At 38.3% G+C, this 24,809-nt stretch overlaps 5 protein-coding genes and 1 pseudogene across 6 annotated transcripts; 1 reads left to right on the forward strand and 5 right to left on the reverse strand.

The window, feature by feature from the left end:
* Window positions 1-187: 187 nt before the first annotated feature.
* On the reverse strand, window positions 188-2,997 carry LOC106348095 (lysosomal Pro-X carboxypeptidase). The gene is made up of 10 exons (XM_013787753.3): window positions 2,545-2,997; window positions 2,275-2,461; window positions 2,047-2,180; window positions 1,859-1,971; window positions 1,648-1,771; window positions 1,303-1,452; window positions 1,065-1,220; window positions 899-978; window positions 758-807; window positions 188-502 (listed from the first exon to the last, which is right to left on the reverse strand). Exons 1-10 carry the CDS (start codon window positions 2,914-2,916, stop codon window positions 348-350), a joined length of 1,521 nt encoding a protein of 506 aa, XP_013643207.1. The 5' UTR covers window positions 2,917-2,997; the 3' UTR covers window positions 188-347.
* Window positions 2,998-3,395: 398 nt separating this feature from the next.
* LOC106348097 (2-oxoglutarate dehydrogenase, mitochondrial) lies at window positions 3,396-7,659 on the reverse strand. 2 transcript variants are annotated; one of them, XM_013787754.3, is made up of 9 exons: window positions 7,562-7,659; window positions 5,672-7,236; window positions 5,349-5,575; window positions 4,941-5,273; window positions 4,616-4,862; window positions 4,413-4,541; window positions 4,120-4,335; window positions 3,918-4,041; window positions 3,396-3,845 (listed from the first exon to the last, which is right to left on the reverse strand). In XM_013787754.3, the coding sequence occupies exons 2-9, from the start codon at window positions 7,199-7,201 to the stop codon at window positions 3,604-3,606; spliced, it is 3,048 nt and encodes a 1,015-aa protein (XP_013643208.1). In that variant the 5' UTR covers window positions 7,202-7,236; window positions 7,562-7,659; the 3' UTR covers window positions 3,396-3,603. The 2 variants fall into 2 exon arrangements, with proteins under 2 accessions (XP_013643208.1, XP_013643209.1); XM_013787755.3 differs by lacking the exon at window positions 7,562-7,659 and adding an exon at window positions 7,319-7,340.
* Window positions 7,660-7,792: 133 nt separating this feature from the next.
* On the forward strand, window positions 7,793-9,778 carry LOC106348098 (E3 ubiquitin-protein ligase FANCL). Its single transcript, XM_013787756.3, has 10 exons — window positions 7,793-7,961; window positions 8,037-8,107; window positions 8,204-8,282; window positions 8,357-8,431; window positions 8,502-8,616; window positions 8,704-8,761; window positions 8,846-8,920; window positions 9,037-9,173; window positions 9,245-9,368; window positions 9,477-9,778. The coding sequence occupies exons 1-10, from the start codon at window positions 7,875-7,877 to the stop codon at window positions 9,559-9,561; spliced, it is 906 nt and encodes a 301-aa protein (XP_013643210.1). The 5' UTR covers window positions 7,793-7,874; the 3' UTR covers window positions 9,562-9,778.
* A 695-nt stretch (window positions 9,779-10,473) lies between these two features.
* Window positions 10,474-12,054, reverse strand: LOC125575658 (probable xyloglucan endotransglucosylase/hydrolase protein 6). Its single transcript, XM_048750613.1, has 4 exons — window positions 11,683-12,054; window positions 11,504-11,604; window positions 11,222-11,418; window positions 10,474-11,028 (listed from the first exon to the last, which is right to left on the reverse strand). The coding sequence occupies exons 1-4, from the start codon at window positions 11,855-11,857 to the stop codon at window positions 10,644-10,646; spliced, it is 858 nt and encodes a 285-aa protein (XP_048606570.1). The 5' UTR covers window positions 11,858-12,054; the 3' UTR covers window positions 10,474-10,643.
* Window positions 12,055-14,638: 2,584 nt separating this feature from the next.
* Window positions 14,639-15,313, reverse strand: LOC125583061. Its single transcript, XM_048749606.1, has one exon. The coding sequence runs from the start codon at window positions 15,311-15,313 to the stop codon at window positions 14,639-14,641; it is 675 nt and encodes a 224-aa protein (XP_048605563.1).
* A 968-nt stretch (window positions 15,314-16,281) lies between these two features.
* Window positions 16,282-17,398, reverse strand: LOC106350445 (annotated as a pseudogene).
* Between the last annotated feature and the right edge of the window lie 7,411 nt (window positions 17,399-24,809).

Genomic DNA, 24,809 nt, shown 5'->3' on the forward strand with positions numbered 1-24,809 from the left:
TATTCAGAGATTTGTGATTCTTTAAGATGATCTTTACGAACTTGACAGATGTGTTTTGGTGTGTAGCCCACTAGCCTGCCAGCCCATACATTTCTTGAGTTAGCGTGTATTTATTACTTTTTCAATAACCCAAATCAAAATTTATTTATCAAACACACTAGTAGTGAACACCGAGAGCTTACAAAGATTTATTCAAACACGCCGAGAGCTTGCATAGATTTACTCAAACACGATGTGTTACAGAGTTTGCAGATTCTGAGTAACTGATCAGATTATTTTACATTGTCATCTTACCAAGAACGTTTTAACAGAGAACGTTCTCTTGCCACATGTGTTACATCGTTCTCTTACCAAGAACGTTTTAGCAATGGAAATTGAGCTTCTTTTTCTAATCGATAAGTTCTGATCCACCCTTGGATCAACCCTATCTCGGCTTCTCGCTGCTCCACTAGCCATTTTGGGTCTTCTGGAGTTGAGGGTCGTAGATCCAAATGATGTCCACCTAAGAAAAAAAGATCTGATCAGTAGTCTAAACGAGAATGGATGATGATGATGATGATGATATGATTATGATGTTCTGTCATAGGTACCAAAATTGGTTCTTACTATCGACTTGAATAGTGGGGTTTTTGCGATTCTATGAAATGACTACTGATATTATGATCAAAAGGTTAAAGGCTTTAACTTAACGCCTATGCGAATGAAACCAACAGATAAGTTTGGGCGAGATATAATATGTTGAGGCTATTAGTTATACCTTCTTCTGTGACAAGAGCAACAATGGTACTGGATAAGTTCTTCAGAACACTGCATTTTACGAGCCAGGCACTCATCTGGATTACGACATTAGTTTTGAAAATAGCTTTCGAGATCTGAGTAAAGGGAATAATATCCTTACCTGCCACCACTCCAAGGATCTAAAAGACCATTTGAGAAAATGATGTTGCTTCCAAACGACTTCAAGGCGGTCTCTATGTCCTTTTACATTGGAGGGAGAGAGTGACAGTAAAAATTCAGATCATGGCCATCCAAGAATCTTGAGTTATAAAAAGAAGAAGTTTTACATGTCCACCGAGCTCTGTTGTGACCCACCTAGGCCTTGGATTGACTCCGAATGTATTCCAGCAATCCTCTTTGTATGAAGAATAATTAAAATCGTAAGCTGTAAACATGCTGTTTTCTTGGCTGCTAGACATGGGCATTACCATCTCCGTGCACGCCTGTTGTAAACCAAAGGCATAAGGATTATTAACCATAAAGTTTCTGTAAAAGGAAGATAAACATAGCAGTTATTCTTCAGACCTGCCAGTTCCACCCATCCAAACCATGAGGGTCATCATCCAACTCGAAGCAGCCAACCTTCCCAGTATAGTTGTAGTACACACTTACTCCTGCGTATATGCGTTCTAGGATGCTAGCATCACTACTAGCCCCATCAATCTTTCTGCAAACCTACAGAAAGATAAAATCTTATTAAATTCAAAGGACGAACTTAAACAATAGCTGGATGCAACAAGCGAGCCATTAAAGCATAGCCTCGTAGGGTCATTCAAGTAAAGATGACAACAATGCAGATGAGGTAGCCAATGTCCAAACTATTATATGGTTTGGAGAATATGTCACTAGGAAAACCTTTCAAAAGTATACCTCTTTGATGGGATGTCCAGGCAAAGGCATCATAAAGTCAGCGGGATATGGATAGTCCACCATTGCCAAATAACTATAAGCAGAATCCAGCCAGTCCGAAAGGTCATCAGTACTGTTCAACGCCCTGAAAAACAGAGACACCACTCAATTTAGCTCAAATACAAATAGATGACAACAAACATTAAACCAAACTCCAGTTTTTCTTGCTTACCTACAAAAATGAAAAGTTTTCGACAGCTGCTGAAGACCATTCTCTTTCTGACCCTCGGCTATAATTGCATCCCACGAGTTCTTTATGGTGTTGAAGCAGGTACTACTTTCACGCTACCAGCCAAAAAAAAACAGTCACAATAAGAAGTAGAGAAGATCATACGACTAACAAAAAGCAAAAAGATGTACCTTGAAATCATTAGATACAATGTCATAAAACGTCTGAGGAGGTACAATATCTTCAAACTGAAGAATAGGAGCTGAAGAAGCTAATGCTCCAATTGCAATGTGAGGATATTTAAGCCTCATCCATGCTGCCAACACTGTTGTTTTCCATCATTAGCAAAAAAAATCACTCAAAAAGCCTCATTCCACCAACCAACACAAAGAATACTCATATATGATCGTTTGACTTACTTCCACCATATGATCCTCCAAACAACACAACTGGGGATGCTTCAGCAGACAAGTTCCGTTTCAAATCAGTGACGAAAACAGCAAAATCAGCAAGAGCTTGCTCAGTTGTGAGATACGATAACGTGGTAGCGTTCTTGTAAGCTTCGTCCCTGCTTCCATAAGGCATCGACTCTCCATAATACCTATGCTACACACAACACAACATCCCTATAAAATCAGTAACGAGATTCTTTCTTTCCAAGGCTCTAATCAAAAACAACATCAACGAACCTCAGGGAACACAAGCAAGGCGCCAAACTTGGGAGCGATCTCCCAAATGAATCCAGAGTTTGTAGCGAACCATTCGATATCGCCTTCGTTGCCGCAGTAGAGGAAGATAGGTCCGAGCTCAGAAGCACCGGTCCAGTGATCGGAGTTGATCAAGTAACGCTGCGAGAATTTCGGAAGATCCGCGAAGCTGAAGTGGTCAAGCTGCTGGGAGAAGTACTTAGTTTCGTATTGGTACGAGTTTCGATCTCCCCCGAACAGCTGGATTCTGGCTCGGTTCTGGCGAGGAAAACGAGGCAACGGAGACGATGAAGTGGAGAAAACGAGGACGGAAACGAAAGAGATGATCAGAACCAGTCGGAGATCGCTCGCCATTTTTCTCTTGGCTGGTTTTTCCTCAACAAGATCGCAACCACCCGTCACTCCCACACTGGTCACTGGTGGGTTTAAACCGCACTGAGCCGAAACTTATCATTAAACCGATATCATTAATCAGAAATCAAACCATGTTTCCAAAACCGAATCAACCCAACATTTTAATCGAACCGTGGTTCTACAATTTATACGATTTAAACCAATTCAAATAATTCAGTTTCAAACCTTTTAAATCAGTTTAAAATGTTTAATTAAATAATAATAATAATATTAATACAAATCTATAATTTTTCTGTTCTGTATATATAATTTTTAATTTATTAAAATAATTTATAATTAAGAGCTGAAGCTCATGAGAGTCTGTATATATAATTTTTTAATTTATTAAAATAATTTATATTTATATAAACTAAATAAATAATTAGTTAACGCGTAAAGACTTACCACTATTTGTTGAACACTAAATCAGACTAATCATATATGTTTGATTACTTTTATTGATAACCGAAGTAAACCAAAATCATTCAAACAGGAATGAAACTCTCTAACAAACATATATGGTTTCCGCAGTGAAATTATTTGATGATAAGCAAAGATTCTCATGAATCTTTGCTTTTGTGTCTTCTTTATACAGACTCTCATGAGCTTCAAGAGCTGACGCTGTTATATATTTCCTTGATGGATCATTCAGGGGAGGATAGGGGTGATGGGATCAGGTTGAAGAGCTTTGTGAACAAGATCAGTTTGCTCCTTGACATGAAGCTGGTAAAAACCAGTGGCTGTAGCAGCTGAAGGAAGACGCCCAACGTATTTGATGTCGTTGAAGCTTCCTCTGTTCAGTGCTTTCATGGCCGTGCACAGCCTTGGTGCTATATACTGATATGCTCCCATGTTCATCGGCTCTTCTTGACACCACACTATCTCTGCATCTGTTTAAAAAAGCCACACAAGAATCAAACACAGTCCCCGTTTCCTTTTTTACTATGTTTTAAGTGACTTACTTGGATATCGCTTTAGTTCTCTCTGAATGAGATCGTAAGGGAATGGACAAAGCTGCTCCACTCTGCAAATGGCTATATCGTTTGTTCCAGACTTTTGTCGCTCTTCGTCAAGCTCATAGTAGACCTGGATCAACAAATCTCAACTAAGTCACAGAATCTGAGAGTTCTTCAAAAGCATAATTAAAAAGGAAACTGTTTTTACCTTCCCAGAGCAGAGGACTAGACGTCGGATACCTTCTTCAAGATCAGAGTGACCACTTTGATCTTTAATCAACCGTTTAAACCTGGTTCCTTGCTTGTCAAACCCAGGATGTCCTTTAACATCATCGAACTCCGAGAGGTTAGATACACACTTTTTGTGACGAAGCAAGTTTTTGGGAGCCATCACTATAAGAGGCTTGCGGAAATCCCTGTGTATCTGCAAATGGATGACATCAAGCGTGAGAAAAAACAAACAAGTAGAGAGTAGCAATCTTTTATAAAACAATCTTTTACCTGGCGACGCAGAACATGGAAGTAGTTGGCAGGTGTAGTAACATTAACAATTTGCCAATTACACTCTTGAATCTGCTTCCTAAGAGTTGGATCCATCTCAGGGATGACAAAAGGATTGTCATCGCTCATCTGCAGTAGGACTGGTTAGTGAAGAGAAGCATAACGTTTAAGTATCCGGTGATAAACTCGTTGGTTAGAAGTACCTGAAGGAAACGTTCTAATCTTCCACTGGAATGTTCAGGACCTTGACCATCATATCCATGAGGAAGCAGAACTACTAGCCCGGTTTGACGGAGCCATTTGGCTTCTCCACTGCTTATGAACTGATCAAACATCACTTGTGCGCCATTGGCAAAGTCTCCAAACTGAGCCTCCCATATTACCAGAGAATTCGGGTTTTCCATCGAGTAACCCAGTTCGAATCCCAGAACACCAAACTCTGAAAGAGAGCTGCATAACAAAAAAAAAAAGATCATGTAATAACAATTGAAAGCTGGTGACTATCTCATGAGATTCAGAAAACATTACCTGTTGCTGACGGTGAACATTTCAGGGTCTTGGTTCATGGTCAGGTGATCTAAGGGGCAATACTCCTCGCCGGTTTCTTGATCGTGAAGCACTGAGTGCCTATGACTGAAAGTCCCTCTTTCAACATCTTGACCACTTAGCCGAACATGGTTGCCTTCCACAACTAGTGTAGCAAAAGCAAGAGCTTCTCCAAGTCCCCAGTCGATGCCTTCTCCTGACTCGATCATCTGAGCACGTTGTTCATAAACTCTTTTCACTCCTCTGTGTGGCTTGAAGTTCTCTGGAAAGGTTGAGATTGCTTTCCCCACGTTCTTCAAAATCTCTGGCTTCACACTGCAACAGAACAAAGGAATAGTTTCACAGGCCAAAAGCAACTCGACAAACTAAACAAAATGAAAATGTTTGTACCCAGTGTTACGGATCCTAGAAATCTGCTCCGGTGACTTGAACCCAGTCCAATGACTTGCCAGCCAGTCACGTTTTTGTGGAATATACTCTTTACTTGCCTCAAATTCTTCATTGAGGATAGAGCTTACTTTCTTTTGAATCTTATCAATATCTTCTTTCGTTACCTGTCCAGATTCCACAAGCTTCTCTTGGTAGATTTGAAGCGACGAGGGATGACTGCGTATCACCTATCAACAACAGTTAAAACATCCGTTAAAAAAAAGAAATTAGAATGAAACAAAATAAAAAAAAAAATCAAGAAATGGACAATAAAACAGCCAGACCTTGTACATCTTTGGTTGTGTGAACGACGGTTCGTCTATCTCGTTATGCCCAAAGCGACGGTAGCACACCAAATCAACAACAACATCAGAATGGAAAGTCTGGCGCCACTCCGCAGCAAGCTCACACGCATGCACCACCGCTTCAATATCATCAGCATTGACATGGAAAATAGGGGCATCCAAAGCCTTGGCGACATCAGTGCAATACTGCGAAGACCTTCCCGCCCTTGGATCGGTTGTGAAAGCCACTTGGTTATTCACCACAATGTGCACTGTCCCCCCGGTGCAGTAGTTAGGAAGCGCGCTAAGATGCAGAGTCTCATACACCACCCCTTGTCCGGCAAAGCTACCATCCCCGTGGATCAAAATACCCATGTTCTTTGTCCTTTCCCCGTCTTTGGTGTAATACTGTTTCGCTCTGGTTTTACCCATCACGACAGGATCCACCGCTTCCAAGTGACTGGGGTTCGCCAACAAAGACAAGTGAAGATGCTTCCCTCCTCTAGTCGGGCGATCATAAGACGTGCCCAAGTGGTACTTCACATCCCCCGTTCCCGTGTAGAGCCCAACTTCATCCACCGGCCTAGTCCCGCCGCTAAACTCGCTGAAGATCTGACGCAGAGGCTTCCTAACAACGTTCCCCAAAACGTTGAGCCGACCCCTGTGAGGCATACCGATAACAATGTTCTCCACTCCAAGATCCGCAGCCCTGTCGAACATCTCCTTCATCCCAGGGATCAAAGACTCAGCGCCTTCGAGTCCGAACCTCTTGGCCGTGGTCCACTTAGTCGCCAAGAAGTTCTCAAACTGCGTGCTCCACGTAAGCCTATCGTAAATCACCACGCGGCGCTCGCTGTTGTACTGCCGAGGCGTCGGCGTCTCGATCTTGTCTCTCAGCCAGTTGCATTTATCCCTGTCCGCAATGTGCATGTACTCATACCCGATAGTTCCACAGTACGCCTGCTCAAGCCTCGAAAGTATAGCCCTCAGCGTCTGAACGGGGCGGTTCTCGGAGAGAAACCCGGACATCCGCCACACGCCGAGGAAGAACTCTCTGTCGAGATCAGCCTCGGAGAAACCGTAGAGACCGGGCGTTAGATCCTCGGGGATCTCTCGTTCCTCTAAACCCAGAGGGTCGAGCTTGGCCTTCATGTGGCCGTTGACCTGGTAAGCTCTGACGAGGAGCAGCAGACGCATGCTTTCTTGAATGGTCTGCCCCGAGATCCCAGGGGACGTGGCGGCTTGGCCCACGAAGTTTCGGAAGAAGTTGTCCCAGGACTCGTCGACGCTGTTGGGATCGGCTTCCCAGGCTCTCTGCAGCTCCTCGAGGTACACGCTGCTGGTTCCGTCTAGGAAGCTGTCGGTGAGCTTGGAGAGAGGGACGGGGCGTGGGATGGGGACGGCGTTTGATTTGAGTGATGTAGAGTGGAAACATCTCGCGTGAGAAGAAGGTAGAACCCTAGACTGAGAGAGTGTTCTTCGTATGGCAAGCTTTGCCAGAGAGGAACCAGCTGCTCTAAACCAAACCATAGCTTTTATCGATGATCTACGTTTAACAACAAACCCTGAAAATGATCCATTAAATAATTCAATTAAAATACTCAAAAGAAAAAAAAAAAAAAAAAAACAAAGTAGATAAAGAGTAACCTATTATAATATCTCATGCAAAGCACACACAAGAGTTTAGAAATCTGAAGCGAAAACAACCTATTATTTCGATAGTTTATCAGCGATCTGACCCATTCAGATCATGAAATAAAATTAGAAACCCCGAAAATTGCAGATCGGGGCTTAGAAGATTTGAGTTTGTGGTATTTACCGTGAGAGAGTATAAACATAAAAACTACGAAATTAAGCAAAATTAAGGGGAAGGAGAAAAGGAAAACGAACCTCCTGGATCAAAAGATGGAGGAGCCTTCTTCACTGAAGTGACAGAGAAAGAAAGAAAGAAAAGTAAAGAAACTGCACCGCTTTAAATTACCCCCGTTTGGCTACAAGGATAAGTATATAATCAGCACGATTAATACAATAAACTGGGCCTTTAGTAATATTATCATATAGTGGGCTTATCGGCCCACACTCGTAACATTCGAATTCGTTACACTAAAGAACTCTGAAGCTTTTCTAAAGACAATTGCGGAAGTTGAAGAAGAAGACTGCCTTGTAAATAGAATCTAGTCTAGGGTTTACGAATTCGAGGTAGATGATGATGATGGAGGAGTCAATAGAACGCGCGAGATGCGAGGAACTAGCGAAATCTTCGTCCTTCTACCGGAAAGTTTACTCGGAGGTGAGTCATTGTTCATCAATGGGCCTTTTGATTGCTCGCAAACTCAATTTCTGGGGTGATGATGAATGATTGTAGATAGAGGAAGTTGGATGGGAATCACTAAGGAGGCTAGGTGGAGATTTAACGCTTTTCAGCTTTCACATTCTGTAAGTTGTTGGTGATGTGATGAGTCTAATTGCATTGTATTGGCTACTATAATGGTTCTCCAATGTTAGCTTTGTTGAATTTGTGAACATGTACAGAGATAATAAGGGAAGAGCACACATCTTAGAACTTCAACTCGATAGGGACTATCCTAAATGCCCACCTTCTCTTTCCTCGGTTTGTTTTTCTTGTGTCCCTTTTGTGTGAACGTTTCCAGATACTCTCCTTAGTGTGTCTCTCTCTCTATTTAGGATGTGCCATACATGTTTACTTTAGAATGGTCAACAAGCTCAAGGCTGAAGGATGTGATGCACCAATTCCAAAAGGTACAACACTTTGCTACAAGTGATCACTAATCAGCAAAACACATGATCTCTGTTTTCTCTTTTTTATCAGCATCTGGACAGTCTTCAAGAATTTTGGTCTGTCTTGGACGATATCGACAAGTCTCTTTGTGTTGTTGGTGCTAAGCAGCCATCTCGTGCTTCTCCTAGCCGTCGGATTCATGCTGGTTTAATAATAATACCTTTACTCTCTAGTTCTGTGTTATAGCTAAAATTTTACTTTTATTTTTATGTAATTGATTCGATGTTTTCAGGGAAGGATTGCAATATCATTGCTCATATCAACTTCAACGACCCTAAATCTCTACCAGAGTATGTGATTCTAGCAAACAGACAGTTACATTAACCTCTTTTCTTCGAACATTATTCAATAGTGTAAGTTACTTACTTAGACAGGTGCCGTTTTGTTGGTACTGAGCCTATAGCTGTGAACAACTTGTATATGATATGGAGAAGAAATAGCAAAAAATGGTAAACCTTTTTGTCTATTATCTCCCGTTGTAAATCTCTCTCGATAGAGTCTTATAGCATGGAATTGTCAGAAAAACTGAACTTTGTTGGAAGCATGAATCAAAGCTAATTGGCAGGTCAAAGGAAAAATCATTCCCTGAGAACCTCGAATGTACTCTAGCTACTGAGCTTCCAAAGCCTCTAGGTCTCCAAGTGGAAGATGATCCTCAGCAAGTTGAATGCGGGATTTGCTATGCCCAGTTTCTACCAACCGGTGATTCCTTGAACCTTCATAAGTAATCATTTGCTGACAGTTCACTGACTTCTCATTTACTGTGACAAAAGATGAGGAGCTCGGAGCTAGAAGTGGGACGCGAACAGACTACACATGCGAAAACATCAGTTGCAACAAGTCTTTCCATAGCCTTTGCCTCACCGACTGGTTAAGGTCTATCACAACAACAAGACAGTAAGTTGAAACCTTAAATCCCTTCTCTCTCTCTCTCTCTCTCTCACACACACACACAGACACAAGTCTTATACTCTGAAGCTCATATATGATTTCAATTTCTTGTAGGTCATTTGATGTTCTATTTGGGAACTGCCCTTACTGTTCAGACCCGGTCGCAGTCAAAATCAACAACATGAACAAAATAGATTAGATAAATCATCACCATAGTCCCAAACCCATTCTTCCTAGTTATGATTTTGAATGCTCTAATGAAACATGATATAAAGTGAGAGTTGGTACAATGAGTGATGAGCGATGAGCAGTGAGGACAAAACTCCCTTTTTCACTGTTTTCATTATGTACTGTTTTAAGATAGAACTCATGTAGCTTTTCCAATAGGAAATGTGAATGTACCCTCATTTTTTTTCCTTCTGACCACTCAATTCCAGTGCTGATCTATCAATCACCATCAGTGTGTGAGTTTCTTCAAGCAATAACTATTTCACTTGCCTTTTTCTCCACGGCCACAAGCCTTCTCCAGCTGTTGTAGTACTGTCGGTGCCTTAAGAAATCGGAAGAAACCGCTTATCCTTTCCAGACCAATCAAAACCCATAAAATAAAAGATTAATAGTGGTTTGTATAATGTAAGTTTATCCTTGTCCACGTACAAATTACACAAAAGAAATATCAAATTAGTAAATCTGGTATGCTTATTAACTTTATAGTACTACTTGTTAGAAAACAAGTGAGAACTAGTTCGGTCAGAAAGTTGAAATATTAGATATGGAATCAAATTCCCATTAATTCTGAATGGTTTTCTTGGCATTTCTCTATGAGCTACACATTATTTCAACAAGTTCTGAACTTGATTAGACATTTTCTTCTTAAGGTTTAATGCAAATCTGACGCCTTTGTTGGAACTGGGACCATATGGCCAAACCAATTATATATATTGTCTTGTGCAACATATCATTGTGACATTTAAACATGGTTTATTCATTCATGTTCTTGTGTTCGTGATTTTTAGTGGTTTATCGAAAACATATGGTAAATTATAAGTTTGTAACTCCAAGGGAAAAACAATATAATATACGTACGTAAAGTTGTTTTCAAAACATTGCATACTATAACATTTTATATTTCAATTGCATAACCATATATTTATGCACACCACGTACTTGCGTATGTGCACAATTGCATAAAAGACATTACAATCCAATTTTTCTCGCAATTATATAAACGTACAAGAAGAAACATGATCATTGTACGTACGTCTTGTACATGGTATTATTTCAAGCATGACACTCGATTGGTGGGACAGGATACCTTGACTTGTCGGTACAATAATCATATACCATATGGTTTACTCTAACCCAACGGTAACGTCGAGCTTCCACGGCGTTAAGTGACTGATAAGCGTAGCCTTCCCACCAATTGTGAGGGTTCGATGGACAATTGGTGGGTCCAGGAACAGGACAGCCTTCGATGTCGAAATCTTTGTAATAAGCATAAAAAGGAGCTTTGCTCCAATCAATTTTCTCTAATCCTCCACGTGTCGCCCAATCATCGGCTTCCCATAGTGTTGAGTAAACTCCCATGGGTTGTGATGTTGGGTAGGCTATGTTCTTGGCTTGGTTGTTTTTGTATTCTCTTATTGGTACATCGTCCACGTAAAAACTAATCAACCAAAATATTACCACGTTAAATTATGGGGGTTTAGACAGTCAGTAAATAGTGAAAAAAAAAAGATTAAATTATACACGTCAAAAGTATATGAAACTTTAGCAATGAAATAAAAACTGAGAAGTTATAAAATATTCTAATGTACTTTTTTCATTTGGTTAATGGTGAATGAGAGGGAGAAGCTTACACAATGTGTTTGTGTGACCAAAGGATACTGTAAGTGTGGAAATCCAAAGATGGGTCGAACCAAAGATTAACCCTTTGTTCTCTATCTCCTTTGCCATGAGCAAATATGTTTGTTTGCACCGAGTAAGGTTGGCCACTTCGGTTTCCCAAGAACTCAAAATCTAGTTCATCCCGTACGGTGTCTGTATCCGAGTTCATCTACAGACATATGAATGATTAGACTATGTTTTGGATGCATATGCGTGTGTTTGTGGTGAATGTGTGAAGAAGTTACAAAACTTACGTAGAAGGCGGTGACCGTACCGGCAGAGTCGCCGGGAATGAGTTTGATCTTCATGCTCACTTTTCCGAATAGATACTTTCTTTTGGAAGAGAATCCACATCCTTATAGAAACGAGTTTAAGAAAATTACATAAAAGCTCATTAATGTTTGACATGTTTAAGTGGTTTAGTTTGGTTTACCAGTGCTCTGGTCAAGGACAAGTTGGATAGCTTTTCCACCGTCGACTTGACGGATGTGAGATCCCGACCATGCGGCTTTGAAATCCTCGGCGAATGTCGTAGGCCGTGCTGAAATCTTGATGAACATTAGCGTACAAAGAGTGACAATGCAAAGAAAATGAGTTTTGGCCATCATGGTCGGCCTTTATAACGATGAAAAAAATATGTTCGAGTGACTACTTGTGAGTTTGTTTTTAAATTGAGAAGAGAATGATAAGTGTGCATGCAATTTATATACGCAATTTTTTGTTGCCAATGGGAATCGAGGATTTAGGACGATGACGTGGATAGTGGTAGCATTGAACACAAGGGGACATCATTTAGCTTTCCACACAGCTAATTGCAAGCAGTCTCTTGCCCTACTCATTTATTAATCTCTTGCTAGTTTTTATTGTTAGCAAAATGCTACTAAAATTCTAAGGATGTTAATCACTGAATAACTTATGCTAGACTATATGCATCCCATCGACATGCCTAAAATACACAAATGTTATAAGAAAAAATGTTTTTAATCATCATCGTTTTCATATATGATCATTTTCTTAAATGATCTCAAATCTCAAAGCCATCCATTAGATTAATGTGAAATGTGCAGTTATAATACATTGTGTTTCAATTTTTTTGTCTATAGAAGAAACAATGCGAAAAAATATTGAGGCAGAAAATGTACATGAACGTGTGGCTTATAACCTCGAAAGGGTGTAATGTCTCAATCAAATGATGGTTGTGATACGTAACATAGAGAACATATGGTTCTAATTATTTTGACGTAGAGAATTTATAATATGAGGGTTTATATCCATTCATGTCTCCCCATGGGCCTCCTCTAACCTACCAAATACTTGTTTCTCTCCAATTAGATAAATAAATAAAGGATAAGAAAATTTACGCATATCTCGGATCATATTAGAGTTTGTAGAAAGCTGATAGTAATCTGGAGAGTTGCCACAAAGCAAATCTTCTTCACACTATAACATCAACGGAGTGTAATTCGGTTTTTTAACGTCTCCTTGCAATTTATAATGTTCCAATAAACTATTCTGTATTTAATATCTTTTTGAACATGGATAAATTTTGGCTTTGAATTACCTCACAAATACAGAAAGGGTCGAGCGTAGATCTAAAACAAACGTTTTATACCAAATCACATGGTATTTTGGTCTACTTTCAACTCAGACCATTAATTTAATTTAATAGGCCCATATAATAATGGCCATGTCTAAACTATATCCAATTTACGTTTGCTGTCCACTTAATTTAAACTTTTATTTCTTGTTTTTAAAAATTAATATTTTTGTGTGCAAATTTGACTAAGATCTTTATAATATTGTTTGAGAAATAAGTTTTTTACATGTCGCGCTCACGTTAACTCTCACGGTGGTTGATTACGATGATACCTTTAATGAATCAAATATATCTAATTATAATTATTAAATATTTTTTCTATTTTTTCTTTTTTATATATATTTTGTTTTTCTTTATTTTTTCAAATAACCAATATAACAAAGAAAATTTAAAAATTTAAAAAACAAAAATATCTTTTATATATATAGTGAAATTCACAATAAGGAAAGTTCACAAAATAATCATGATTTTAAAGTAAAGAAATAATTTTCCATTTTAAAATATAATCTTAAAAACATAATATATATTTTAAAAGTATTAAGTATTTTATTTAAATCAATCTATTTCTCAAATTATTACAAAATAATTTAAATAACATAAATTAAGATATCTTAAATGAATAAAATTTAATTTAATCTATCTTTTTATTTAATTTCCCTTTTATATTTTTCAAATAACATATATGATAAGTAAAATATTAATAAAATTTAAGACGAATACATTTTATATATATAATGTGATATCATAAAAAGGAAATTTTAGAAAAATAATATTGATATTAAAGTAAATAAATAATTTTCCCTTTTAAAATTTATCGGTTATGCTTTTATGTAACTTTGTACCTTTCATCACTTTATTTTACAATTTTGTTTTTCTAAATTAACATATACTAAATTACTAAAAAATATATATATATATTTACACATCTAAGATGAAAAACCAAACTAATACAATGAATAGAAATAGTTATACTTTAATTTGATGGAATATATGTAACACAATATACCCACAAAATGATTAACAAGACCAATTCAAATTTTTTATACAAAGTCAAACATTAAATTAAAAATAATATATTTTTATTTATAGTAATATTTTTATACATATAAATTATAGAACGGTTCAACACATTACAAATAAATATGAAATTTTCAAATAATATTATAAATATATTAACCAACTATTACAATTAAGTATTCTGTATAACTTACATATTTATATGCATAAGGTTTCAAAGGACTATCATTGTTGTATTTATTTATGTAACTTTGAATCGTTAACACTTTAGTTTACTTTTACTATTAAACAACATATATTGAATTATACGTAATTTTACTAAAATATGTTTACAAATCTAAGACAATAGTCAAACTACATCAAAATAAGAAAGAGAAATTCCCTTAGATTGATATTTTTAGTTTATTTTCACAAAAATAGACTTCAAGGAAGAAAATGACCAAAATAAGTTTTATTAAAGGGTAAATATGCATTTATACCCAAAGGTTAACTAATCTTAGACTTAGGGTTTAGAGTTAAGGGGTGGGTTTTGGGGATATGGTTTCAATTTTTAAAAAATAAAAATTAATTTTTTTTTATTGAATATCAAATTTATTGATCAAAATAGAATAATTACAGATCGGTGACTGAATTAATTAGCCTAGAGAACAAAAAGAATGAAAGAATTTGTGGCTGTTATGTTTATGAGCTAACTTCGAACCAGCGCCTAAGCAACCCCTCCAACGGGTGGCCCATGGTGTAGCATAGTGATGAAATAAGGTTCTGAATTTGTTTGTCAATAGTACGAGTAAGCATCTCCTCTGTGACGTCGAGAGTTCCGCTCTCTCCAAATGGTGTACACAACTGTTTGGAAAGCCATTCTCACAAGGATCGAGTCTAAGCGAGTACGGCCTGGTTGCAGCAGTGACACGATTGTGTCATCCCAGTCAGGCGTAATACCCTCTCCGATAAGTTGTCCCGCAGTGTTTAGCCAAATCATAAAAGAGAAAGGGCAAGCAAAATACAAATGCTCCCTTGTCTCATTCACCTCCCCACATAACGTGCAGCCCTGCGTGATGCCCCACAATCTCATTCTATCACCAGTGGACAACCGGTTCCTAAAAGTAAGCCATGCCATGAAAGAGTGGTGTGGCACAGCTTGGCTAAACCAGACTAGCTTCCTCCAGGTTACTCTCTCCTTTTTACTCCGCAATTGATTCCAGGTACTAGCTGAACAGAAACTCTCTTTATACTCATCCTGGTTATATCGCCACAGCGCTATATCAGCACCTGCTTGAGGAGTTGGAAACGTGAACGCGTTGATCTTCTCATAAGTGTTCGGGAAACTCCGATGACCTCTGCTTCGAATCTTCCAGCCATTCTCATCAACCACATCAGCAAATGTTGCCTGTCGGGCAACGCCCAAATATCTTATCCCTATTTCTCCAGTTTCATCCATAAGTTTCCCCATTCCAAGCCAGTTGTCGAACCAGAAAGACACTGATCTCCCATCTTTTACTTCATATCGCAGGTAGTCATAGGCCAGGGGACAAAGCCTTTAGAAGTTTACGCCAGACTCAAGAACCAGAAGCTCCCTCCTTTGCATCCCAATATTAAAAATTTCAAAATAAAAAGAGTCTATCTTGGTCATTTTATTTTTTAAATGTTATTTTTGTGACAAAAACTCAAAAATGACTATTTGAGAGAATTGTCCAATAACAAAACTAATCAAAATTTAAGATGAATAACAAAAATGTTATAGTTGAATCGGAAAAATAAATGTTATCTAATATATCCAAATAATAACCAAACAGTCGAGATATTATATATCCAAAATTATACATTTAATAAAAATAACATAATGTTATTTAAAACCAATCATATTAATTACAATATAAATAATAGAATAATTTAAAAATAAAAATAAAATTTAATAAATTATTATAATATATTTATTTTATAATATTTATACCGTGTATGGGCACGAGAAATTCACCTAGTATCCATGTAAATTTGTTTTTTCTTCGTCATAAAAAGGAGAAGTGGAATTGAATAAGAGAAAGAGATTAGACCATCTCCAATGGAAAAAATAGAATAACTTTATAATAGAGTTGGATGTTGCTCTAATTGTACTCTATTTTAGAGTGAAAAATAGAGTGATGAACAAAAAATAAAAAAATTACTCTATATATAGGGTAAAAACTAAGTTTACACTATTATAAAGTAGAAAATAGAGTACAATTGAAGCATTTTTAGTCTAAACTCTATTTTAGAGGGAAAAATAGAGCGGGGTTGGAGATGCTAAAGTCAAGGACAAAGTGGTTCACACGTAGCTCAGCTGGTTAGAGCAAAGGACTGTAATTAGAAGAAGAAGAAACAAACCGTTCGTATGGCTCTTGGTATTATGGATAATGAGCTAATAGATTTGATCCAGAAAAAAAAACAAAAACGAAAATAGCTTTACCAAAAGGTTCATAATACCCACAAATAGATCACACAAACGACAACAATCCAACCCAGAAAATAATGTTGTTTATGCTCTGCTTATTACAAAACCATATCACGACATTCTCACTTGGAATCTATCTAGAAAGCAAATATAGATATAAAATTACCAGCAGAACATAGTAAGGATCAGATCCTCCAGTCATACTCACATATCCCCTTGGAAACTGTTGAATCAGTGTTGAGACCATTGTATTATAGATACCTTCTTTAACCATCTCATAAACCGGACTCATCTCCCTCAACTTGTTTAACCGTAAGCTCTGACCGCTTTATCAATCTCTTCCTCAGTGGTAAGTTTACCGATCCCAAACCTAATCGAAGAGTGAGCCATAACCTCATCCACACCCAAAGCTCTCAACACATAAGAAGGCTCCAAACTCGCACTTGTACTAGACACTGCAACTTCCTTCAAACCCATAAAAAGACACAGATTCAGATTTCAATAATATATAGACTCTCCATAGAACCATTCACCACAACCCCCATCAAGCTTCTCTTTAAACCCCATTCAGCAACCTCTTAATCCACTTCTCATCATACTGTGAATATCCTTCATCGCCAAGTCACAAGCAACCCCAAGGCCAACAGCTTGCTGCGTAGCCAATGTTTCCACAGTATGATGTCCCTTCTCTTAACCTCCACCATTCATCAATGGCACGAATCATATCCTCGGCCTCCTGATAACATACATAGCACCAATCCCTATTGGTCCAACTCATTGACATAAAATTAACATTCCAATTCTCAACATCAACCAGGTATGAAACGCAATCTTAAACTCCTTACAAATCCTACCTATCTCCTTCCTCCAAAGAGACCAATCTCATTGTAGAATAGCCTCTGTCAACATCTCTAAACCATCAGTTTTCACCAGCCAAGTAAGTCACCTCGAAGCCTTCTCTTGCTGCGAATGCCTGCAAGAATCAAGGACGCCACGTGTGCTCAGTCTGCGTACCGTAATAATCCGATGTAGAATCAGCAGCAGCGGCGGCGGCGGCGGCGGCGGTAGACAGGTGACGACGACGGGAAACAGCGCCGTGTGCTTTTGTTAGACGCCATTGATTTGATTGATTCTCGTCTCGTATCTTCGATTGCTTCGCGCTAATGCCGAGGAGGAGGAAGAAGAATCTATGCTTATCGGAGGTGAGAACGATGAGGTCACAAGTGGTTTCGAGAGAATGTGAGAGAAGAAGAAGGCCTGTTGGGTCAGTTTATAATTAATGGGCTTGATGTTACTGCCCAATACCAAAAGTCCGTTTTTTGAGTTTGTCAGGTAAATGTTGGTAACTCCACTAAGATTATTATTAACTTCATTGAAACCTTCAATAAATTTTGTTATAACTGGCAACATTTTATTTACGTCGCCTTCGCCGTAAACACTCGTCTGTCCGAATTAAGTGTACTAGTGACTAACATTTATCTTTCTTTCCCAAGTGGCCAAGACCCTTTAATTTTTCTTAACTTCTTATAAATGCTACATATTTCTTAGTGTATACGTACACTATACATGAGGAAAAGAAGAAGAAATACAAAATTAAATTTTACAAAAGCTGGTGCGCTATTTAACTGTGATCCCCCCCCCCCCCCCCCCCACCCCCCAGCGATAAAAGTTACTATCATAGGGTTATTAGTCTGTTGAAAAACGAAATCACAGAGTTAATTTAGTTTTAAAAAATGGAAGGCAACGTATAATATAATGTTATCAATTATATGCCCATAACTTTAGAAGGTTGTTGAACTGTCCCCCCTTATGTCTCTTTTCTCACTTTCTTTTTATCCACGACACTCTCATCCACTTACGTTTTATGATGTTTTTTATATATGCAAGTTTTATATGCTTTTATGTTTTCTCTTTAACAACGTTACCCGTGAGAAAATATTCAATTATTGTTGCACAAAACTCCAATTATATACTCCAAAAGAATTCTATAATTTTAAAATAGTAGCCACCCCAATCTCTGGATGTTAGTAAGTTGTACAACGGGACAGAACAGCACACGATTTTTTCATTTGTCGTGATCCGTGTGACACTCAACACTCCAAAGGACCGAGGGTGTTTTCGCCATTTTATTCTGTCTCTTAACAAGACAGCGTGCTATTGGGCTGTCGGCTTGAAGAGTGTAGCCCATTAGTATACTTGTGATATGGATCGCAGGGCCCAGTCTATTCAGAAATCATAATTATAATTATGAATCTCGTGACGCTTTATCGTGCGGTGTGAAGAATGTTTTATGAGACACGTGTGGCCACGCACGTGACAAGTTGACTGGGTCTTTCCTTTCTGGATGATAATAATTGGTGGTGAAAATCGAATCCAAAGACGAAGAAAGCTAAAGTTTTGATTCGCAATTATAAGAAAGCTAAAGTTTGTAATTGATAAATCTGAAATTTAGAATATATGATCATTACTCCACTGCAAAGGATAAACGACTACGGAATGCGTGCGAGTATAAAGTGTAAACTTAGTGTGTATGTGTATGTGTTTTTCGTGGTCACTCTATATTTTATTTTACTAAATTATTAGGTTTATGCAAATATGGTAGAGAGCTTAGAGATTAAAGATCATTTCATACCAACATATTTCATAGGAAACGAGTGTTAAACCAAGAGTATTTAAACTGTGAATGTGAGTATTTTAAACTGTAAAAATGATGTCGTTGGATAATTTCAATTAACTTAAGCAGCAAGTTAAGTCATTAAAGTGAAGTTTGATGGGTTAAGGAAAAAAGAAAACATATCGAGCTTAGGAATGTTTTCATATTATATTAGAAAAAAATGTAGTTTCGCCCTTAAGAAAAGATGTAGTTTCTTCCTATATAAAGAGTTCTCATGGAGAGATGTTCCATCAAGAGAAACACATTGAAAAGTTTAGTTTTTGAGATAGTTTCTAAATCTAATAAGAAGAAAAGTTCTTATAATCTTTGTGTTTGTGCAACTTCAATTGGTATCAAAGCCAGGTTGATGAGAAATCTGCAAAAGACCAAAATACCTTTCGAGTAGGAATGTGACCCTTCAAGGTGGAAAGAGAGGTTCAGCAGAGATTAGTTAGAAGATCCTAGAATTGTAAGAACATCCTCAAAGCCACTCAAAGTAAACCTTGCGACTACGGGTGTCGAATGTAGAAGATGCGACAAGGCACCGAGATGATTCGCGAGAGGAAAGGGCATAAGGTGTATGGTCCTTAGTTTGAGGGGGAGAATGAGAGATGTCAATCCAAGTCCCACATTGGATAATTAGACAAGGAGTGTCTAATATATAAAGAGATGTCCAACTCTAATAGTACGAGGCCTTTTGGAAAGGAAACCAAAAGTAAAACCATGCAGGCTTGCCAAAGGCCCAAAGTGGATAATATCGTATTAATCGGACAATATAGAGTTGGACATGGGCTCACACAATTCCAACAATCGGCAGACTCTTGCTCTAAGAGAAACACATTGAAATGTTTAGTTTTGAGAGCGTTTCTAAATCTAATAAGAAGAGAAGTTCTTATAATCTTTGTGTTTGTGCAACTTTAATTGGTATTAGAGCTCCAGGTTTCGAAGGTCGTTTACAAGAGGAGTTGTAACTTCGATCAAAACATGGGAGACGATTCTCAAGCACGTGATAAAGGTCTTGAGATGAAGAAGGACATACGATGTCCGATGTTAACATCGACCAACTACACCGTATGGTCGATGCGAATGAAAGTTATGCTTCGTTTATACGAAGTTTGGGATACAATTGATCCAGGGAGCGATGATGCAAAGAAGAACAATAAGGCGATTGCTCTAATCTTTCAATCAATCCCGGAAGCGCTAATACTTCAGATCGGAGAACATGATACATCGAAGAAGATTTGGGAAGCTATCAAATCCCGTAACCTAGGTGTTGATCGCGTGAGAGAAGCAAGGTTACAAACTTTGATGTCTGAGTTTGACAAACTGAAGATGGCAGACACAGACACAGTGGATGACTACGCAGGAAAACTTTCAGGCTTAGCATCGAGAGCAGCCGCGTTAGGAGAGATAATGGAAGCATCAAAGCTGGTAAAGAAGTTTCTGAAGGGACTTCCAAGAACGAAGTTCATTCACATAGTAGCTTCGTTAGAACAAGTGTTGGATCTAAATTCAACGGGATTCGAAGATATTGTTGGGAGATTGAAGGCTTTCGAAGAACGCATCAAAGAAGAAACCCAAGATGAAGATCAATCGAAGCTAATGTTTGTAAAGAATGATGCACAAGGTCGTGGAAGCCATAGCAACTCGCGAGGAAGACGCAGAGGTAGAGGTTATGGTGGAAGAGGAAGAGGACGAGGAAGGTCTAATGGTTCTGATGGTCATAACAAAGGAGGAGAAGCTTCGGACAAGACCAAGAAGGACTACTCTAAGGTTAGATGTTGGCGATGCGACAAGATGGGGCACTTCGTGTCACATTGTCCTACACGACCAAGAGAAGAAGCTAACCTAACGGAAACACAAGAAGCAAATGCATTATATATGCATGAAGTAGTATTCCTCAACGAAGAGAGAGTGTTTCCTAAGAGGTTTGATGAATGCGATGGAAATACGAGTATATGGTACCTTGACAATGGTGCAAGTAACCATATGTAAGGCAAGAGAGAGTTCTTCTCAAACCTAGATGAGAGCATCAAAGGCAAAGTCTTCGGTGATGGATCAAACGTCGAGATTGTTGGGAAAGGTTCGATCACGTTCATCGGAAAAACAGGGGAGAGAAGAGCACTCAAAGATATCTACTATATCCCAAGTCTTAAACACAATATCATAAGTCTTGGACAAGCAACCGAGATGGATTGTGAGGTTAATATGAAAGAAGACTTACTGATGCTAAAAGATCCCCGTGGAAGGCTATTAGTACAAGTCGGAAGGCAACCAAACCGATTGTACAAGACGCCAATGGAGGTTGAATATCCGAAGTGTCTTCAAATACAAGAAACTGATGTTACATGGACGTAGCATGCACGGCTAGGACATGTGAACTTTGGAGTCATGAAGAATATGGTAGACAAAGAGATGGTAGTAGGGATGCCTCAGGTGATACACGAGAAAGATGTGTGCAGCGCCTGCTTAGTTGGGAAGCAAACTCGGAAGTCTTTCCCGCCTAAAGCAAAGTATCGAGCATCACACGCATTGGAGTTGGTACATAGTGACTTGTGCGGTCCGACATCACAATCAACACCAGCAAACAATAGATATGTATTTGTCTTAATTGATGATTACTCAAGATATATGTGGACGATGCTGCTAAGAGAGAAAAGTGAAGCGTTCGATCGGTTCAAAAAGTTCAAGGAGTACGTGGACAATCAAACGAAGCTACAACTCAAGACTTTTCACACCGATAGAGGAGGAGAGTTCACATCTTCTGAGTTCATTCGTTTTTGTGAAGAAAACGATGTAACTAGACATCTCACCGCATCGTACACATTATCAACAAACGTGGACGAAGAACCAGGATCATTCAAGCTTCCTCATATCGATGTTACCGAAGAAGGAGATGGTGATGAGCATCAAGATCACCAACACCACGAAGAGCAAAACAAAAATGAAGAAGAAGAAGCTGTAGACGCAGATGAACAAGAGCAAGTAGTAGAGAACAACGATGCAAACCAAGACCCGTATGTAACATCAAGATATGGTCGTAACATCAGAAAACCAAAGCGGTTCGATGATTACATCCTACTCGCTGAAGTTGAAGGTGGCAGACTCTTGCTCACCATCGATGGTGAACCAAAAGTTACATCGAAGTTGCAGTAATACAAGCTTGGATCGATGCAATGAAGGCAGAGATCGAATCTATCATCAAAAACAAGACCCGAAAGCTCGTCAAGAAGCCGGCAGGTGTGAAACTGATAGGTTTGAAGTGGATCTATAAGATCAAGAGGAATGCAGATGGAACGGTTATCAAATACAAAGCAATGCTAGTTGCAAAAGGCTACGTGCAACAACAAGGCATAGACTTTGACGAAGTGTTTGCACCAGTTGCTCGGATAGAAACCATACGACTACTCTTGGCGTTAGCAGCAACTAATGGATGGGAGATCCATCACTTAGATGTGAAAACTGCGTTCCTGAATGGAGACTTAAATGAGGATGTATACGTTACTCAACCAGAAGGCTTTGTGGAGAAAGGAAAGGAGGATCATGTGTGCAAACTTAGCAAAGCACTATACGGTTTGCGTCAAGCTCCGAGAGCTTGGAACATCAAATTCGACCGTGTTCTCAAGGAGATGGAGTTCACGAAGTGCACCAAGGAACCTGTGGTATATCAAAAGAAACAGAAGGGGGAGCTTCTGATCATAGCTATATACGTTGATGACTTGTTTGTAACAGGGACTTCACTCAACGTTATCAAGCAATTCAAAGATGATATGTCAAGAAGATTTGAGATGTCAGACCTCGGGAAGCTTACATACTATTTTGGTATAGAAGTAACACAAGGAGCTGATGGCATTCACATCAAACAAGAAGGATACGCACAAGGTATACTTGTCAATACGAAGATGGAGTAATGTAACTATATTCATGTTCTGATGCACACGAGTTTGAAAGTATCAAAGGCAGAGGAGGAGCCTGAGATTGATGCAACATCGTATCGAAGCACCATAGGATGCTTAAGGTATCTTCTTCATACACGTCTGGACTTGGCGTTTTCGGTTGGTGTATTAAGCAGTTATATGCAGAGTCCAAGATAGAGTCATGGAGAAGCAGTGAAGCATCTAATACGATAAATAAAGGGCACTACAGAGTATGGTCTCTTCTTGAAACGGGATGGAACAACGGAGATTACAGGTTACAGTGACAGCAGCCATAACATAGACGTTGATGATGGAAGAAGCACTACTGGGTTTATGTTCTACCTAAGAACATCGCTGATCTCGTGGACATCGTGCAAGCAACCCACAGTGGCACTCTCTTCATGTGAGGCGGAGTTCATGGCAGCTACGGAAGCTGCAAAACAAGCAATATGGTTAAAGGAGTTGATGGTCGAGATCATGAACAAAGAAGACAAGAAGGTCGTGTTGAAGATTGACAACAAGTCAGCGATAGCCCTCACCAAGAACCCGGTGTTTCACGGTATAAGCAAACACATACTCTCGAAGTACCATTTCATTCGAGAATGTGTGGAGTTCGACTTTATCAAAGTGAAGCACGTACCTGGAGTGGAGCAGAAGGCAGATATACTCACTAAGCCATTGGCAAGGATCAAGTTCGAAGCAATGCGCAAGTTCATCGGAGTTCAGAAGATCAACATACCTAAGATTCAAGTTGGAATTAAGGGGAAGAATGTTGGATAATTCCAATTAACTTGAGGAGCAAGTTAACTCATTAAAATGAAGTTTGATGGGTTAAAGAAAAAGGAAAACATATCGAGCTTATGAATATTTCCATATTATATTAAGAAAAGATGTAGCTTCGCCCTTAGGAAAAAATGTAGCTTCTTCCTATGTAAAGAGTTCTCATGGAAAGATGTTTCATCAAGAGAAACACATTGAAAAGTTTAGTTTTGAGAGAGTTTCTAAATAAGAGAATTTCTTATAATCTTTGTGTTTGTGCAACTTCAGATGTTAGTTACCGTCTATGCATGTGCAAGAACGTGGTAGTAATAATTACATTTGAGATGATTCATTCCTAAAGCAATTATATCATAAAAAACACCGAGTTAGAGCATGCTTGGTAACACAAAGAAGGTAGATAATGCAATAAAAATTGTTTCTTCTATATCTTGTAATAGTTATATAAACTGGCAAATGAACTTTACAGCTAAATTAAACTAACTAATTTGGAATACATGTATTTAAAATTCAAAAGTATTAGAAGCATATGGACACACATTTCTTACGTTGAATTTTGAAAACGTCTGTAAACAACAAGAAAAGAGGTACATGTATGTTGGTCATAAGCATAACCAATGAATCTTCTTCTTTATCCTTTCTAACGTCACCTCACCATTATAATTTTACCTTAATTTATCCCATATAGTTCACTTGGGAGATGATAATTCTCTTCATACAATCATCTCCTACTTCTTAATAAAAACAATATTACAGTCATAATAAGACAAGTAAGTACATATTACTACTCATGAAACTATCAAGTACACTAGTGATTGTAAATTATTGAAGCAACGTTACTGTTAATTCCATTTTTTTTATTGTCAATGTATTGGTCATGAGGGAAGATCGAATCTCACTTAAGAATAGTCTAGTTTCTTCTCATTGGCGTTTGAAATTAATGGTTAATTAACTCTGTGTTCATTTTTAATGTATTGTCGATTTAATTAAATGAATAGATGTGTTATATATTGCAAAAATAAGGTCCAATCTTTACCTATACCATATGCTGCGATATGAAATGATATGATATGATATGATATGATATATAAATAACCTATACGTACCATGAATCACTTCATCTGCTAACTATTTACGCCATTCATTTTTACTTCGTTCAGTCACATGTCAC

This window comes from Brassica napus, chromosome C3, assembly GCF_020379485.1.
Source record: "Brassica napus cultivar Da-Ae chromosome C3, Da-Ae, whole genome shotgun sequence".
In the NCBI taxonomy this organism is placed as follows: domain Eukaryota; kingdom Viridiplantae; phylum Streptophyta; class Magnoliopsida; order Brassicales; family Brassicaceae; genus Brassica; species Brassica napus.